We start from the raw sequence: 16,521 nt of genomic DNA, 5'->3' as shown, positions 1-16,521 counted from the left end.
TTCATTTTTTACCTCATTTTGTTTTTCAACATTTCCTATGTTATCGTTTTCCTAGCTATTTGAATTCAGTGTTTAACTCACCTCTCTTTATTAGTGTTTAAGGCTTTGACTCCCTACTGAGCCTGACTCCCCCAACCCCTGCCAGTTCTGCTCTGCTCAGTCTCTGCTGTACCACAAGGGGCCTCCCCTTGGAAGTATTATATGATAGCTGGACACACTCCAGAAAAATGTTGGAAGATTTTTTACTCTTTTCAGACTCATATATGTTAACAATTAGAACCAAGAACATAATATACAATCAGCCTGCTAAACTACATTTCCAAATAATAGATGTTCCTTTTTTTTTTTTTTTTGGTGGGGGTGGGGGTGGGGATGTACGTACACATAGACCATCAGCTAAACCTTCAGATAGTAGTGGCTCTGTTGCCCAAAACAGACCAGGGCAAACGTCTTAACTGTAGCAAAATTTCACATCTAGCCCAATCCGGCTTGCTCTTATTTTTTCATAATCCTCTGAGGGCTGCACTGTCCAGTAGTCGCTATGAGCCACACGTGCCAAGTACTTAAACTGTAGCTCGTCCAACTGTGCGTGTTATAGGATACCAGATCTTGAAAACTTTGTACCAAGAAAATATTAATATTTTTTATTACAAGTTGATGTTTTAGTTATATTAGGCTAAATCAAATATATTAAAACTTAACCAGTTTCTTTTTACTATCTTAATGCGTCTACCAGAAAATTTTACAATTACGTACGTGACTGCACAGCACTCCCGCGCAGGGCTGCTGGCTCTCTTCCCTCTGGTGTACATACAAGGCTTTGAAACCACAGAGAGCATTGCCTTCTTGTAACCATTTGAAGACAACAGCACCATGATGCCACGTTAGTGTTAGCATTTATTTTAAAAATACACAAAATATAAATTCTTTACATCAAAGTGTGATGACCTCACTTATACATTGTTCCATACTTACCTGGTTTTGCTTGCATCCTTATGCAAACATTAAGAATAAATGGATTTGATTCTGATTTTTTGCTATGGTTCATGTAAACAGTTGAGACTGCTACATAAAGTAGGTTGTTTTAAAAGGTAAAATGGCCACAGGAACCCAACAGTAAAACAATTCAATTTGGATTGTTTAACGAAATTGGCAGAAGTCTTAGCAGATAGATAACTGAAGACTTAATATTGGCTTCTAGGCATTTAAAATATTAAAAACCTTGAGGTTTTCTTGTAAACATAACCTAGACCTTGTTGGCATGAAGTATGAAAGTAAAATATTAAACCATGATTTTCATCATCCTGCCCATGTCAGTATACACTCTCTTTATTATGAGAATGAAACCAAATAATAAACAAAAGACATCAGGAATTTCAAACTGTACTGCAGAGAAGGTCCCAGCTGGTCTCTTCTGGGAGCGGTCTAACTTAAGCTGACCCTGCCACTGGCTGAGTATGATCCCCTCTGTCCTCTGGACAGTGCAATGCCACAGGCCACGAGTTGGTCAGTTCCTCTTGCTCCAAGTCTTCTGAAGCAATCGAGACTCTACTTCCACCTCTGCTGGCTCTGCCGTCCTTCCTTGGGCTTGAATTCACTGGGTTAGTGGTTTGCAACTATTGTCAAGACTGTACTGTCCCTTTAAGGTACCACATGCCACCATAGCTTACACAGCAGTCCTATGAATAGAGAAACATGTTAAAGGCAGACTTTAGCAGGAAAAGGAGCTACTTACATTCTGTGCAGAATATCAAAACTTGATTTATGACTAATGGAGAGAACACAAATGGGAGATCAAAGGTGACTATGGTCACCGCCCAGCCTCCTCCACGTGTGGGCCTCGAGCCCCTCCTCTCCTCAGGGGTTAGCTTAAGAGTGAGGGCCTATAAATGAATGTGCTCTATGAACACAAAATACAAGAACTGAATAAGCTGACCAGAACAAAAGTGCTTCACAAATAGCATCAGCATCTATGGACCTGGAATATAAGAATACTAGAATATAGGGGATTTGTCATCAGCTTTCAGTGTTCCAATGCTTCTGCAAGTATGATATTTGTACCACAGAGTCAATCCATAAAGGCATTATAGGTAATGCTTAACAGGAATTAAGTATTTTCATACACTAGACAAATGATATACTCCTTTTTAAACTAAATTGTATTTAAAAATTGTTCTACTAAAAGCAGGTAGCACGAGAGTGAGTGTGTGGCTATGGCAGAAACCATGAAAGCGGCACACGATTCTAACGAGTGGGCCAAGGATTCGAACCTAGGTCCTGGCACTGTAAAGGATGACTATATTTTTTTAAGATGGAGCTTACGTCTTATTCAATTTAGTCCTTTTGCATATACCAACCACACCGATGCCAATTATCTGTTGCTGAAGACCCGACCGGCTGGGGAGGAGTCCAGAGGAAGCCTGATTTATAAACACAGCAGTAGGAAAGGCACGAGACTAGGTCCCTTTCCACACACTGTCAGCCTCTATCTAAGACAGGGAGGAGCCAGCTGTGGGCGCCCTGGTCTTAAGCTCACAGTCAGCAAAAGCCTGGAGCCTCCAGATATTATTATACACAAAATGGATGTACCTTTAGCACTTTATCCACCTCCTGTTTACTCAGATCTTCTCCACACTCTTGAGTCAGCCGAGACTGGATCATGTTCCGGCGTACCCGGTAATTTTTGGAAAAAATTTCAAGCAAAACCTGTCGATGCTTTAGTAGCAAAAACATGTTATTATGGGAAATAATCACCTGAAAGAGAAACATCCCCAAACAAGAAACCCAAAGGCTATGGACCTAACTCCATGCTGCAGTCTTTGATCAACGTCCTTGCTCAGGACTTCTGGTTAAAGACAAACACGTTTGGCCAATTTGTCACCTCTTAAGACCCAATAAAATGAAGAAATAAAGGTATATGCCCACAAGAACAAAAACCCAGTGAAGCATTGGCAGAGGATGAGTGATTCAGACATAGTTTTTCGTGATTAAAAAACGAGTGGTGGGCTTCCCTGGTGGCGCAGTGGTTGAGAGTCCGCCTGCCGATGCAGGGGACATGGGTTCGTGCCCCGGTCCGGGAAGATCCCACATGCCGCGGAGCGGCTGGGCCCGTGAGCCATGGCCGCTGAGCCTGCGCGTCCAGAGCCTGTGCTCCGCAACAGGAGAGGCCACAGCAGTGAGAGGCCTGCGTACCGGGGGGGGGGGGAACAGGAGTGGTAACTGATTCAGTAGGCAGGTGAAGCCACCATCTAAACTGCGTGAAGACAGAACAGGATGAGGAGTGAGTGGCTAAAAGTCCTGGCACACAAGACAGGATGCCATGAAAAGCATTACGTCCCAAAGAAAAACTAAACAGGGAGGATAGAAGATAGTCAAAATCCCCACCCCCTGCAAAGTACAAAAGGTGTTAAATGAGAGAAAAAAGATTTGATCCTCTAGTTCCAACATACGACCTAAGAATTCCGGAAGAGAAAAACAGGTACAGGAATTACAAATCTATCACAGAACTTCGTAAGAATGACTCAACTGTCCAGTACAGTAATAATCCACACCAGGGTGCCTCTGGAGTTGCACTGATGTGCTATATGTGGAGTGAGGAAAACCGTAGTTTGGTTTAAGGGAAGGGTGTGGATCAAACTGAAAAGACCAAGGAACAGAGTGTCAGTGCACGACAACTCTGAAAGCTTGAATACAGTGGAAAATGATCTTAAATTCAGAGGAAAATGATTTGCCCTCCAAAATCCTAGTCCCAGACAAATAATAAAACCGGAGGACAAAAGAAAGCCATTTTAAGACATGGAAGAACGCAGACAACTCCTCTGTGCCCTTAGAAGCTAAAACTAAGCAAGAAGGAAGACAAAAGATTGCAAGCTAGCAAGAGACATGGAGCTGGTTCTGCTGGAGAGGCATCTGGGGAATCAGACTCAAGAATGGTACTACTCTTGGTATCTATGTGTTCAGAAAACCATGTAAGTGAGAATAGGAAGTAGTATAAAGAAGAAATGTCAATTATATTTCAATAAAGCTGGAAAAAAGTGAAAAAAAAAATATAATCGTAGACACTACTGGTATTTGGCTCTACAATGAACAAATTTCCAGTCATGATGCTATAAGCATTGATATATGATTTAACAAAAAAATTGTCATAACACATCCCACACCTGTCTACATTCTCCCATAGCTGAGAACTAAATCCTCATCCACCACAACAGGAAGCCCATTGATAACATCAAGTTGAGACATCAGAGAACAGTATAAACACATTTTGCATATATATAATAATTTTTAAAAATGGAGGAACTCCAAAAAAAAAAAAAAAAAATGGAGGAACTCCTTTGGTGGTATATTGTAGTTAAAAAGTGACTGCCTCTGAAGAGTGGGAATCAGGTCAGGCAGGGCAGGAGATGGTTTCCCATATAGCTTCAGTCTTACTTATTTTTAAGAACATGCACTTATACTTTTTTCCTTTTAATTATTGGAGTACTTCAGGAGTAGGAAACCCAGATGCCACCTATTCTGGCCAAAAGCACACAGAGACTGTTCCAGTTTGCTCTCCATCTACGGCACCATCACAGAAGGCCCTGCCCCTTTGGTATTCTCAGCCTGCCTGTCAGTCCCCTTCCAAGAGGCAAAAGGGGACAGAGAACTCAGTGGGGGCCTTTGCTCACTCCCCTTCTCCCCACCCCCGAGGGACAGGACCTGGAAAAGGACAGATCAATTGGAGTTTAGCAATTAAATCTTAATCTTTAAAACTCAGGCAAGCTCATGACTTAAGGAAAACTTCTGGACCTCAGGTGCTGCTGGCTGCATTCATCTTCTGTTCACTGGACACCCGTGACCCTTCCTGTCTGGGTGTGACTAGAGGCAAAACGACCAATTTCTCTAACCTGAGATCTGATCCAGCACCTGAGATCTGATAAGGAATTCTTTTAATTCCTACCGCCATCAGCCACCTGAAAAATGTGGTCTGTCACACGTTCACAAGCCTGCCGGGGCATCAGAATCATCTAGAAAGCTTTGCAGAAACTTAAGTACCTAGGACCCTACCCCATTCCTATGGAACTGAACTGAATCTCTGAGGTCAGTCCTGGGAATCTCTGTATTTTTTAAAAGGCGATTTTGATGCCGATGGTTCAGACTGGCATTTGGAAACCACTGGTTTTGGCCCACACTACCGGCACATCCAGCATGTCTGAAGTACAGAGACACAGAGCCAGAATATTTAAAACTGGGAGCGGCTGGAAAATCTGAAGTGGACACAACCGCACTCTGGGTCTCCCCGAAGGTCTAACCCTCTGCAGAACACCGACCTGCTCCTGGGAGGACGGCAGCAAAGGTCACCTCACCTGGTCACTCATGTCTCCAGACTCCCAGAGGGCGAACACCTTCTGCTCATCCGGGGAAGCAGCCGTCTGTGGGGGAAACTGACCAAGGCCCAGGTGTGAGCTGGCTGATCTCGTGTTCACCACCTGGACCCTCCCTCCCCCGGGGCCCTCAGTCTGCACCCGCCCATTTCCGGGAACAGAGTTCCAGTCCCAGCTCCTGCCTCCCACCAGCCGTGGGCCTTGGCACACCTGCCTCTGCGTCCTTCTCCTCGCCAGCCACTCCCCGTGCGGAGAGGCTCCTGTCAGGAGCCGGATGCACCGGCCTGCGGCCCGCGGCCGTGCTCGGTAAGGCGGGGAGGAGGCTGCTTCTCTTTTCCTATCAGCCTGGCATTAGCTCTCCTCTCTGCTTTAACACCCTGTGTCCTCCCACCCTAACTATCAACCCTCCGTGTCCTGAGAAGCACTCCCGCCCCTGTAATTCCTTAGGAATATCCTGGGGACTCCTTTCAATCCCTCCCACAAGGGCCATGCTCGAACGGGTTAGAGGGGCTGCCCGACCCTAAGCGGCCCATGCCTCGCAGCTCAGCAGCGTCCGAAGGTGGGCCGAGGAAAGGGTGGCCCGGGCTCCTGGTTCCTGGAGAAGGGGGACGGAGGAAGGGGCGCCTGGTGGAGTGGCACCACAACACAAGCAATAGTAACAGTTCCTACCATGTAAAGTCCCAGGTGGGGCTCTAAATATACAGTCTCATTTGCTACCACAGAGGAAGCGAGGTGTTGCTGCCTCCACTCTCCATGAGAAAAGCCCGGTTCGGAGAGTTCACTCAATGTCTGTGGTCACACAGCTAATAGGTGGCAGAACCAGGAGTTAAACTCAAGTCTTTGCGAGTGTACTTGCTCTCCCTGGGCCTCAGCTCCCTTACATAAAGAAAAACAAGGCCAGACAGGTCTAGGATCATTCCACCTTGGACATGACTATGATACAGGATCACGGGTCCCGAGGGTGGCCCACTCCATGCCCCTCGCCCTCTATCCACTCCAACAGCACGAGATGGCCTGGCTAACATCAGGCAGGCGCCTCTCCCTTGCCTCGCTCAGTCAGTCAGCAAAAGGCGAGTCTGCAGATAACCGGACCCGTCTGCTACGTGGACAAGGGTGGCTCTGAACAGGGCAGGGCCCCCAAACCCCAGTACCTTCTGTAGAGAGCTCACCAAGGAGGCTCCTTGCCACGAGGGCCAGATCCCCCGGGACACACCAGCCAGCCTGGGACCCAGGGCCTCTTGTCCTAGTTTCTGCTCCTCACGTACACAGGGGTGGGCCTTTGCCTCACATCACCCAAGGCTGCAGGTGCCTCTGACCTTAGACTGCAGACGTCAGCGCTCCCTTGTTAAGAGGCAGACACAGCCCCACCTCACCCCACGTGCTGCCAGGTCTGGACAGAGCCTGGGAGAGAGAATGACGAGCACAGCCTCCCTGGGACCACAGCCTGGCACGCTTCACCCTCAGCGCAGGGAGATGGTCTCCAGGGGTCCCTCTGCTCTTGCACTTCCACCCCTCCAGGGCCCCTTCCAATGACAGGACGAGAAGCCCAAAAGCCTGGGGGGCGGGGGGTGGCCCGCCCCTGCACCTGCAGGCTTGGTACCAGAAATGCTAATGGAAAGGCCACAAAGCCACGCTAGTCAGCCAGCCTCCAGGGCAGGGAGGCCCACCGGCAGGAGCCCAGGCACAGATGGGGGCTCTGGTGAGAGGGCCAGCTCATCTCAGCTGAAGCAGAAAGGATTTAAGACTTGGAGCCACTGTAGTGGTTCAACTTCCAGCTCTATCACTTCCTGGGGACGTGACCTTTAAACAAGTTCATTCTACTTCTTTGAAACTTGGGTTTCTTCATCTACCGTTGCAAGAAGATCAAATGATACTAGAAGTGAGATCATCTTGAAAAACGGCAAAGCTGACAGGAATGAGGGAGGTGCCGGCACAGGAGGGGGCTAGACCCTGGGACAGGGAGCCGGCGTGACCAAGGAAGGCCCTGCTGTGTGCCAAGCCAACAGGTGACGGCCTCAGGCTCCCACTCAGCCCTCACCAAAGCCCCGTGACACAAAAGCTAACATTCACCCACTTGAGATGAGGGTGCAGAGCCGAGAGGCTGACCGGCGCGAGGTAAACCCGGCCACCACGTGGGAGCCGAGATTCACACCGAGGCCAACAGTCTCCCGAGTGCCCCTGCCCCGTGCACCCTACAAACAGCTGTTTCCCCAAAGCCGGCAGGGCTCAGGCCACTCTGGCACCAGGTTCTCTCCACAGCCACTTTCAGCCAGGAAAGATGCTGCCGACCCAGGAGCCCTCCGAGGGCGCGTGTGCTGCCCATCCAGCAGGCGCTACTTACAGGCACCAGTATCTGCTTGCAGCCGGCGGCCAGCACCGTGTCCTGCAGCATGCGGTCCGAGATGCCGCTGAACAGCATGTGGCCGGGGGGCAGGCTGGCCAAGTGCAGGTTGAAGAGGCGCTTGAGTTCGCTCAGCGTGAGCACAAACTGTCTCTGAAAGGTGGCCTCCACGAAGGCCCTCAGTTCCCGGGCCACGGGGGTACCGGCAGAGCCTGAGGGCGGGTGCCCGTTGAAGCTGTCCCCGCCTGCCGCCCGCGCAGCAGGCAGCCCGTTGGCCAGCCTGCTGTGGAGGCCACCGCCGGGTGAGATGTCCATGGGCTGCTCATCCTCTGCCCCCCGCTCTTCCTCTTCCTCCCCCTCCTCACTCACGGGCTCCTCCTTGATCCGCACAGCGGGCAGGACGGAGGACGCCCGCAGCTGCTCCTTCCTCCGCTGCAGCTCCCGCTCCAGCAGCGCGTGGTTCTGCTGGGCCTGTCTTTTGGCGACTTGGACCCGCTGGTCCCCAGAGACCAGCCCGACAGGCCCTGCGGAGAGACACAGGGCTGCTCAGGACAGTAGGGACCGTGCAGGGAAGGGCCTGAGATGAAGGGCCTCGGTCCCTCTGCCCCACAGACGTTCCCTTCCATCCTGATGGGGACACCCCGCTGACCAGAGGAAGGGGACAGGGAAAATGCAAGCCAGCTGGCACAGAAGCAAGTGGCCCAGCTTGCCTTTCGCCCCCACCTTACCCAGAAGGAATGTGGCTACCCCAACAATGAGGGAAGAAACAGAACCAGGAAAAGCAGATTCCCACATTCAGAGACCCAAGCCAGGGTGGGTTACTGCTGAGTCCCTGCCACCAGCATCCCTGCCAACCCAAGAGGGCAAGAAATCTCAGAGGCCTGGAACCCAGACACAGCCCTGGAACCCAGAAGCCTCAGTCCCTGAGGCCAAGGCTCTGCCACTGGACAAGCCTCCAGCTGAGGGAAGAGGGCACAGAAGGGCAGCCAACAATGAGCCACGCCCCCTCATTTCCCCCCACAGGCTGAGCCCTGACAAGTTCCAGAAAAGTAGCCCTTCTGGAGACAGTGTCAGGGTTAGGGGCCCACCCAGCCGACATCCCTCCACACCTGATTGTCCATCCGGCTTCTTTGGCATGGTTTCCTTCACAAGATTATAAACTTTTTCTAATCTGAAAAGAAGAGTGAACCCTCTTAACTTTACACCGTGTCCCCTCACGTCACCTGCCTCCCAGCAGAAACACCCCCTTAAGCCCTGGACATCCTAGTCCATGAAGACGCTGCACGCCTGGAGCTTCCACGGTCTCTCCCCGCGGCTCGGAAACCCACAGCGGGGGTGGGGAGCACCGGCCCGCCCTCCCTTCCCCAGCTGCTCTCCCGCCAGCCTGCCTGGGGCCACACAAGCCCCCGCTCCTGCTGCTGAGTGCTTCCCCCTCCTTCCCAACCCCTCAGAACAGACGCGGGTCAGTTCAAGTCAGCTCGGATCAGCAGGCTTGTCTGTGCCAGGTCTCTGCCGGGGGGATTCTGGGACCGAGCAGCCAAGTCCACCTGAGTGGGGGAGGGGCGCACACAGCCCCAAATTTGCATTCCCGCCCCAGATGCAGCCAGGCTGTGCTCCCCACTGGAAGCAGGTGGCTGGGGACAACCTGCTGTTCCTCTGCCTGGCTGCCCCTCATCCCACTCAGCAAGCTCTTACTTGGCCTGGATGCCCGTCCACAGCATGTGCTGCCGCTGGACCACATCTGGATGTTTCTTGATGAACTCCCCGTCATACGGCAGTATGAACTCCCAGCCCTTGTTGATCCTCACTACGGCCATGTGCTCTAGAAAGTCCTTCACGTCTTCCGCGCAGAGCTGGGGAGAGGGGGGCAAAGGTGAGGCACGCCCAGCCCCCATTCCTCCAGTAGTGGGGCTGGGCCTCTCGGATCAAGAAGAACTTCACTTACTTTAGTCACCGCTGCCACCTCTTTCCTTACCACCCACCGGTTCTGCGTGAACTTCCACATCTAAGGGAGAAAAAGAAGCTTGTTTCCAGGAGGCAGGGATCCTACTAGGATTGTCCCCCAAACCCCTGCTGTTGTCCTGGGAGCCTGGGACGCGGGCACGAAGTGGCGGCTCTGAGCCGGCCTGGGTGGCAGGCAGACTGGGCCTGGGTCCTGGCTGAGGGCAGTCACTTCAACTCTGAGCCTCCATCTCCTCCTCTGTAAGGGACCTCCTGGGCCACCTCTTCCAGGAGGGCAGCTGGACCCACTCCACACCACATAAGCTCCCTGGGATGGGGGATACCTTGCCCGTATGTCACCTACAACAACTCAGATTTGACTAGACCCTCTCCCAGACCCCCAGACGTGACGGTGTCTGCGCGAACAGAGGAGGGCTGACAGGCAGCTGAGGGTCAGTGGCACACATGTGGAAGGCGAGCCTGGGAGTCGATGCCACTGCACCCTGACCCCCAGAGACGAAAATAAACCACACAGGCATCTAGACGCTAAGTACCCACAGGAGCTGGGACACCCAGCTGGGAAAAGAAAAAACGGAGGCCCTCTCTGAAACAGCTTAAGGGCTGCCTGGTGTGATTAGGTCTGTGCATGGGCTCACCAAGGTCACCACGGACAGCTCCAAGGAGACAGACTGCAGCAAACTCAAAGCACACTGCCAAGGTCAAGGGTGCCTCGCAGCACAGGTCCCAGCAGCTCAGGGGTCAGGCATTTGGGAGGGATGCCTTGGCTGGGACTTAAGCTCTGGATAGGGGCTGGGGGGGGCAGATAGGGTGACGGAGTGGAGGCATGAGCCAGCTCAGGAGCTGCAAAAAGCCCACAGCAACAGTGCAGGAAACACGCACGAGGAAAGCGGCTGTGAACTGGGGAGCGTGAGCCCCACTCAAAGAGGGTGCTGTTTGGGGGTGCGGGTCCAGTGGTACCAGACTGTCCAATTATTCATGACAAGACAGAAATCTAGTTTGAATCATGACTGTGATTTGTAAAAATAGACAACTAAGTCAACATTTTAAAAACACCACTCAGGTCAAACGGCTCCTTGGCCAGAATCTACCTATGGGACTCCAGTGTGCAATCTCCAGGCTAGGAACTCAAAGGTTCTTATGAAGCTGAAGACTCCAGGGTCTGAGAGGAAGGAGAAGAAAGGCACAGAGTCCAGAGTCCTCCACTCCCCCCAGCCCCACCCTGGCCACACATACCTGCTCTTTGCCCGCTGTCTGGACGAAGGTCCGGGACACTCTGTGCTTGCCCAGTCCCCCGCCCATAACGCCCCAACCCGGAAGGCCAGAGAGCCGGGGCACTTACAACAAAGTCTCGGCCCCTGCAGAGCACCTCAGCAGGCACGCCGCTGTGAGGGCTAGAAGAGTCCTTGGGGTACAGGATGTCACTGCCAATGAGACAGGGTGGCAGGTCAGTCCCTGTCCTCAGCCCCTCTGCCCCCCACTCCCTCAGGCTCCGAGTGGAAGCTCAGGCCTCTTTACAACACGGGCGAGGGCCGGCCTGGGCCCCAACCGCTCCCCTCAGACCCTCCCCTTTTCCCTGGGAGCCTGGCTCCAAGAGTTCTTCCTCCTACTCCTTTCCCAACGCCCCCCTCACACACTGGCCCAGCCCCAAGGCCCCTGACATAGTTGGAGGGGCCAGGGGCTCAGAGACAGACAAGGTGAGCCCAGGACTCTGGCAGACAGCAAGTCCCACCTGTAAAGCACAAGGCCTTACCACTGGCTGAAAGGGAAGGGGGGAGCAGTGTGAGCTGAGGCAGGAGGGGTCAGGGACTGGGATCCAGACAGACCCCAAGCACAGGTGAGGCTGAAGCCTTTGGAGAGAATGGGACCAGCACTCAAGGCTCAGGGACCTTCAAGGGCAAATGAGCAGGCACCAAGGCTTAAAAGCGTCTCCTGACCCCAAGTCCAGACGCAGACCCTGTTGCCCAGGAAAACACACACGTCCCCGGCCATCCGTGCCCGGGGCACCTTTGCTCTCCCCGCCCCACTCGCCTCCTCAATCCCACCTGGCAGCCAACTACTACTTTCCTTCAAGGTTGAGCTCTGTGTCCACCCTTCCTGTAAAGCTCTACGGGACAGGGCCTTGGCCCCATCTCTGCCACACGGAGGGGAGGTACCCACTAAGTACACAGTGTGGTCCGTGCACTGGGCTGTAACGGTGCCTGCCCCACCCATCCCCCCGGCACACTTTCCTGAGGACAGGGACAGCATTGAATGAGAGCACAGTGCAGGGCATAGAACAAGCCGTCCAGACACATTTACTCAACAGATGGGAGCATCCTGTATCACCTCCTCACAGGAACACAGAGGGACAGGGCATGGAAGGACCACTACCCACAGGTGTGGCAGAACACACAGGGCCCAGGAGGGCCTACCTTCAAGTCACAGGGACAGGCAGACCATAAGCTGAATGCGGCAGCAGCACCAGGGCATGTGCGGTGCTGGGGGAGCTCAAACCCCAGCTCTGTGGCTGCCCGGCTGCCAGACATTTGGCAAATCTCCGTGCCTCCTCTGGGCGAGCATCCTCAGGGGGCTAATGGGATGGTCCCTCCTGGATTTCACCCATCCACAGCATAAATACACATAAGCATCCCATTTAACAAGTGATGTGCCATCACGAAGGTCCTCATAATTAAACACTTGTGTCACATAAGACAATAGCTGCAAGGACCCACAAGGCATGTTGGGCATCGTTTCCCAGGGAAAGGCCATCACCACGTGGCAGTGACATGACTTTGCAGTTTACCTGGCCAACCAACTGTGAAATGATGGACTTTTTGCAATGAATAACTTTTTTAAAAATTTGGAACAATTTACATTTTGACAGATTGTTCACTTTACATCACACTTTCTAAAAAGTGAGTATTCAAGCATTTTATATTATACAATTTAGAAGTAATATAATTCAAGTGTGCGTAAAACATAGCCACACCGTACTTACCAAGGGTCTACCATTTGCCAGGCATTATACTGAGTACCAGGGATAAAGGGAGAGTCAAAACAGACAGTCCCTACCCCTGACAGTCTAGGGAGGAGGCAGGGTCTAGAGGAGGAATCACAGGAGGAGAGAAACTACTGAAGGACAGCAAGCCACAGATCCAGGATCTATGAACCCCGACAGGATACAGAAAAAGAAATTCCCACTTAGGCCCATCTTAATGAGCCCTGGGAAGCCAAAGCAAGAGAAAAGCTTAAATGCAGCCAGAGGGAAACGAAGGAACATGTATTAGACAGACAACAAAAACAATGGAAGTCAAACTGCAATGAAATTACACCAGTGTGTGGAAAGAAAATAATCAACCTAGGATTCTATACTCAGTAAAAAATACCCTTAACACAATATTGTATATCAGCCATACTTCAATAAAATCAAAAACAAACAAAAGTATCCTTCAAGAACAAAGGTGAAATCGACATTTCCAGATTTAAAAAAACCAAAGAAATTCATCACCTGAAGACCTTCACTTTAGCAGAAGGAAATTATCACAGTTAGGAACTCAGAGATGCAGGAAGGAATGATGAGCAAAATAAAAAGGCAAATACGTCAGCAGATCTCAAAAATATTGACTGGACAGTAAAATGTCTTATGGGGTTTAAAACAGAATTAAAATATATAAATACAATGACACATGAGTTGAGAGGAAGATAAATATAAAATATTCTAAAGGTCGTTGAATCGTCATGGATGAGGGTAAAAAGCGGCAACTAATATTAAACTGTGAAATCTGCAGGGTAATCACTAAGTCAGGAAAGGATAACTTCCAAGTTAGTGGGGGAAACGGAATAACAAGAAAAGAAAGTAAAAGTGAATATAAAATGCAATGTAAGCTGGACAAATAAAAAGCACTAAGGTAGACTTAAACCCAAAACATCAGTACTTAACATTCAATTTTTTAAATGGGTTAAGCGCTCCCAACTAAGGGACTAAAATGAACTTACCTCTTCACCACCCAGTTTCCTTGGACTAACATCGCCACCTTCTGGATGCCACGCAGAACAGCCACAGAGTCGATGGAGGGGCCCAGGAGGCTCATCAAGTTGGCAAAAGGCATGACCTTCACTGAGGAGGGCAAAGGAGACATCAGACAAGGCAAGAGGGGCCTGGGCTCATATAAAAATCCCAGCATGACAGTGCTAACAGTAACAGCTGGCATTCACTGGCTGCTTACTCTGGGCAGGCACCTGCCTCTCACTGAGCCCTGGAGGAAACACCCACTGGAAGACGGAGGCGTGCCTCATGAGGAAGACTCAGCCCAGGAAGGTTTCAAAGTTCACCCATGATCACTTGGCTAGTAAGTGGCACAGCCAGGACTTGAACCCAGGCCATCTGGGTCCAAAGTTCATGCACTTCATCACCGTGCTCTGCTCTCCCCCACACGAGCCCCTAGCCCAAGTGAGAAGGGGCAGGGCCTGGGGAGGCCCCGTGTCTTCTGCAGCAAGGCCAGTGGCCTGGCTCCCCCCGGGAGCGCCTCTCTCCACTCAGACCCCAGAGCCCCTGGTGCTGGCATCTCAGAAGAGCCCAGGGCCTGGGACTCCGCTCTGAGGTTCAAGGCTCACGTCCACTCTAAAGGTTCTGGCCTTCAGCATCCCCACGGTGCAGAGCCTGGCGAGGGCACCACAAAGTAATGCAAGGGAATGCACTTCGTTGTGAAAATGAACGTAGCTCACATTCACATGCAAGGCTCTGTACAGTCCCTTTAGAGGCCTCACCTCTGAGGCCTCACCTCAGCCCCATGAGCTATCTTAGTTCCTTTTTATAGATAAACAATCTAAGGCTCAGGAAGGCCAGTGGCCTGCCCAGGCTCACACAGCAGGTGAGTGACAAAGGTGGCAGGGACCCGCAGCCCATCTGAGGTAGCCTGCCACCAGCTCTAGCGCGCCTTCCAGACAAGGTCAGAGCTGTAAAGCTGGGCGGGCTCTGGGTAGTGGGGCCTCTGGTCTCGCCCCTTAGTCCTTAACTCTTTCCTAACTCCACTTCCCCAGGAGGTGGCAGGGCTGGGGCCCGCCAGAAGGCAGGGAAGGGCTGCCCACCCACCATTCTTCATCAGGATCTTGATCTGATCAGCTAGGGGCAGGGTGCGCAGCTGAGCCATGGACAGGACATTGCTGGGGGCCACGGGTTTGTCTCTGTTGAAAACAAACGCAAAGGGTTAGGGGGCCAGGGGCGCGTTAGGGGGTGGGAGGGGACGGGGGGTGAAGGCATCCCGCCCCTCTACTCACGTCTCCTCCTCCTGGCTGGGAGGCATCAGCATCACGAGGTACTCGCTGTGAGGAGAGAGCGGGGTCAGCAGACCCAGCCCCCAACCAGGCTGTATCCAAGCCCCCCCCAAACTCCCACACCCCCTCCTGGCCCTTTCCAGAGGATGGTGGGCGACTCCACATCCCTCCCCCGTGTTACAGAAGGGGCCACAGTCCCGAGGGAGGACCCACAACACAGGGACCCTCCTGGGGCCAGTGTCGGGCTCAGTGGCCCTTAGCAGCCCCGGGCTGGCCAGTCTCACCTGGGTGACTTGACAAGCTCTGTGTTCTCAACCCCACTGGAGCCCTGGCACAGCAGGTACTGGCGCTCATGCTCAGAGCGGCTGTCCTGTTGGGGAGGAATAGGGTGTGAGAGGAACCTCAGCCAACATTCCAGGCCTCCCTCTGTGATCCAGTTCTCACCCCTGCATCACCTTCTGCTCCAGCCACCCACTGTCCTGCTCTGAGGCCAACCACAGGATCAATCCAACCTCCTGAGCATGGCACTCAAGGCCTCTGCAATGTGGCCTCAACCAACTACCCTCCTGCCTTTATGACTACACAGCCCCAGCACCCACGCCTCAGTGCCCTGTCTGATACAGGAACACTGAAAGCAATGATAAAAATAACAACTAACATTCACTGAGCATCTACTATGTGCCAGGCCCTATTCCAATGGCTGTATACATACTCTAACTCATCTCATCCCCAAAATAACTATGAAATTAGGTACTCTTATTATTATTCCCATTTTACAGATAAGGAAGCTGAGCCTCAGAGAGATTAAGTAATTTGCCTAAGGTTACACACTAGGAAATAGCAGAGCTTCTGGAAGTCTGACTGACCCAAAGCGTAAGGCTCTGTCAACACAAATCTCTTTCAGGAAGGTTTCAGAATAATCAGGGGTTGCTCCTCCCCCAGAAAAACGCTGGGGAGCCCTTGTCTATGGTGTCTTTGTGAGCTAATATTCAATTGCTTCCCTTACTCAACACAGTTTCGAGGACTGCGCTCTAAGTACAGTAAAAATCACCCTTGGCAGGTACACAGTGAACTCAGCCATGGGACAGACGGCTGATTCTCCACAGAGCAGCCGATGAAGCGTCTAGCCTTCATTCAGGGCCCACGATACTTAAAAGTACGTAACCAGGGCTTCCCTGGTGGCGCAGTGGTTGAGAGTCCACCTGCCGATGCAGGGGACGCGGATTTGTGCCCCGGTCCGGGAAGATCCCACATGCCGCGGAGCGGCTAGGCCCGTGACCCATGGCCGCTGAGCCTGCGCGTCTGGAGCCTGTGCTCCGCAATGGGAGAGGCCACAACAGTGAGAGGCCCGCGTACCGCAAAAAAAAAAAAAAAAAAAAAGTACGTAACCAAACAGCCTCACTGAGCCCGGCAAGATGCTCACACTCAGGGAGTGCCCGGAGGGGCCACAACTCACACCAGTGACGTGGCAGACTCACTCCCTTGGGGCACACAGTAGGTGGGAAGGGAGGACAAACTGCTCACAGGGCTTAACCTCTCTCCCTGTGGCACTACCAAGCGGCTACGACTGAATCTGAAAGAAGTTAGATGTGAGACAATGAG

General features: G+C 52.0%; 1 protein-coding gene across 5 annotated transcripts in view; it reads right to left on the bottom strand.

Moving 5' to 3' along the window:
* Positions 1-208: 208 nt before the first annotated feature.
* Positions 209-16,521, bottom strand: part of POLR3E (RNA polymerase III subunit E) — a 32,280-nt gene continuing 15,967 nt past the window's right edge. For 4 of the 5 annotated variants that reach the window (XM_032605622.1, XM_032605624.1, XM_032605623.1 and 1 more), the window contains 12 exons: positions 15,204-15,289; positions 14,923-14,967; positions 14,738-14,829; positions 13,642-13,762; positions 11,006-11,087; positions 9,650-9,709; positions 9,400-9,557; positions 8,814-8,875; positions 7,705-8,228; positions 5,346-5,423; positions 2,590-2,715; positions 209-1,679 (listed from right to left, as the gene is read on the bottom strand). In XM_032605622.1, the coding sequence (XP_032461513.1) occupies positions 1,623-1,679; positions 2,590-2,715; positions 5,346-5,423; positions 7,705-8,228; positions 8,814-8,875; positions 9,400-9,557; positions 9,650-9,709; positions 11,006-11,087; positions 13,642-13,762; positions 14,738-14,829; positions 14,923-14,967; positions 15,204-15,289 (1,491 nt within the window). In that variant the 3' untranslated portion in view covers positions 209-1,622. Of the gene's footprint in view, positions 1,680-2,589; positions 2,716-5,309; positions 5,424-7,704; positions 8,229-8,813; positions 8,876-9,399; positions 9,558-9,649; positions 9,710-11,005; positions 11,088-13,641; positions 13,763-14,737; positions 14,830-14,922; positions 14,968-15,203; positions 15,290-16,521 lie in introns of all 5 variants that reach the window. The other variant, XR_004345844.1, reaches the window with a different exon arrangement.

This window comes from Phocoena sinus, chromosome 15, assembly GCF_008692025.1.
Source record: "Phocoena sinus isolate mPhoSin1 chromosome 15, mPhoSin1.pri, whole genome shotgun sequence".
Classification (NCBI taxonomy): Eukaryota; Metazoa; Chordata; class Mammalia; order Artiodactyla; family Phocoenidae; genus Phocoena; species Phocoena sinus.
This window is presented reverse-complemented; position numbering and strand designations above follow the sequence as displayed.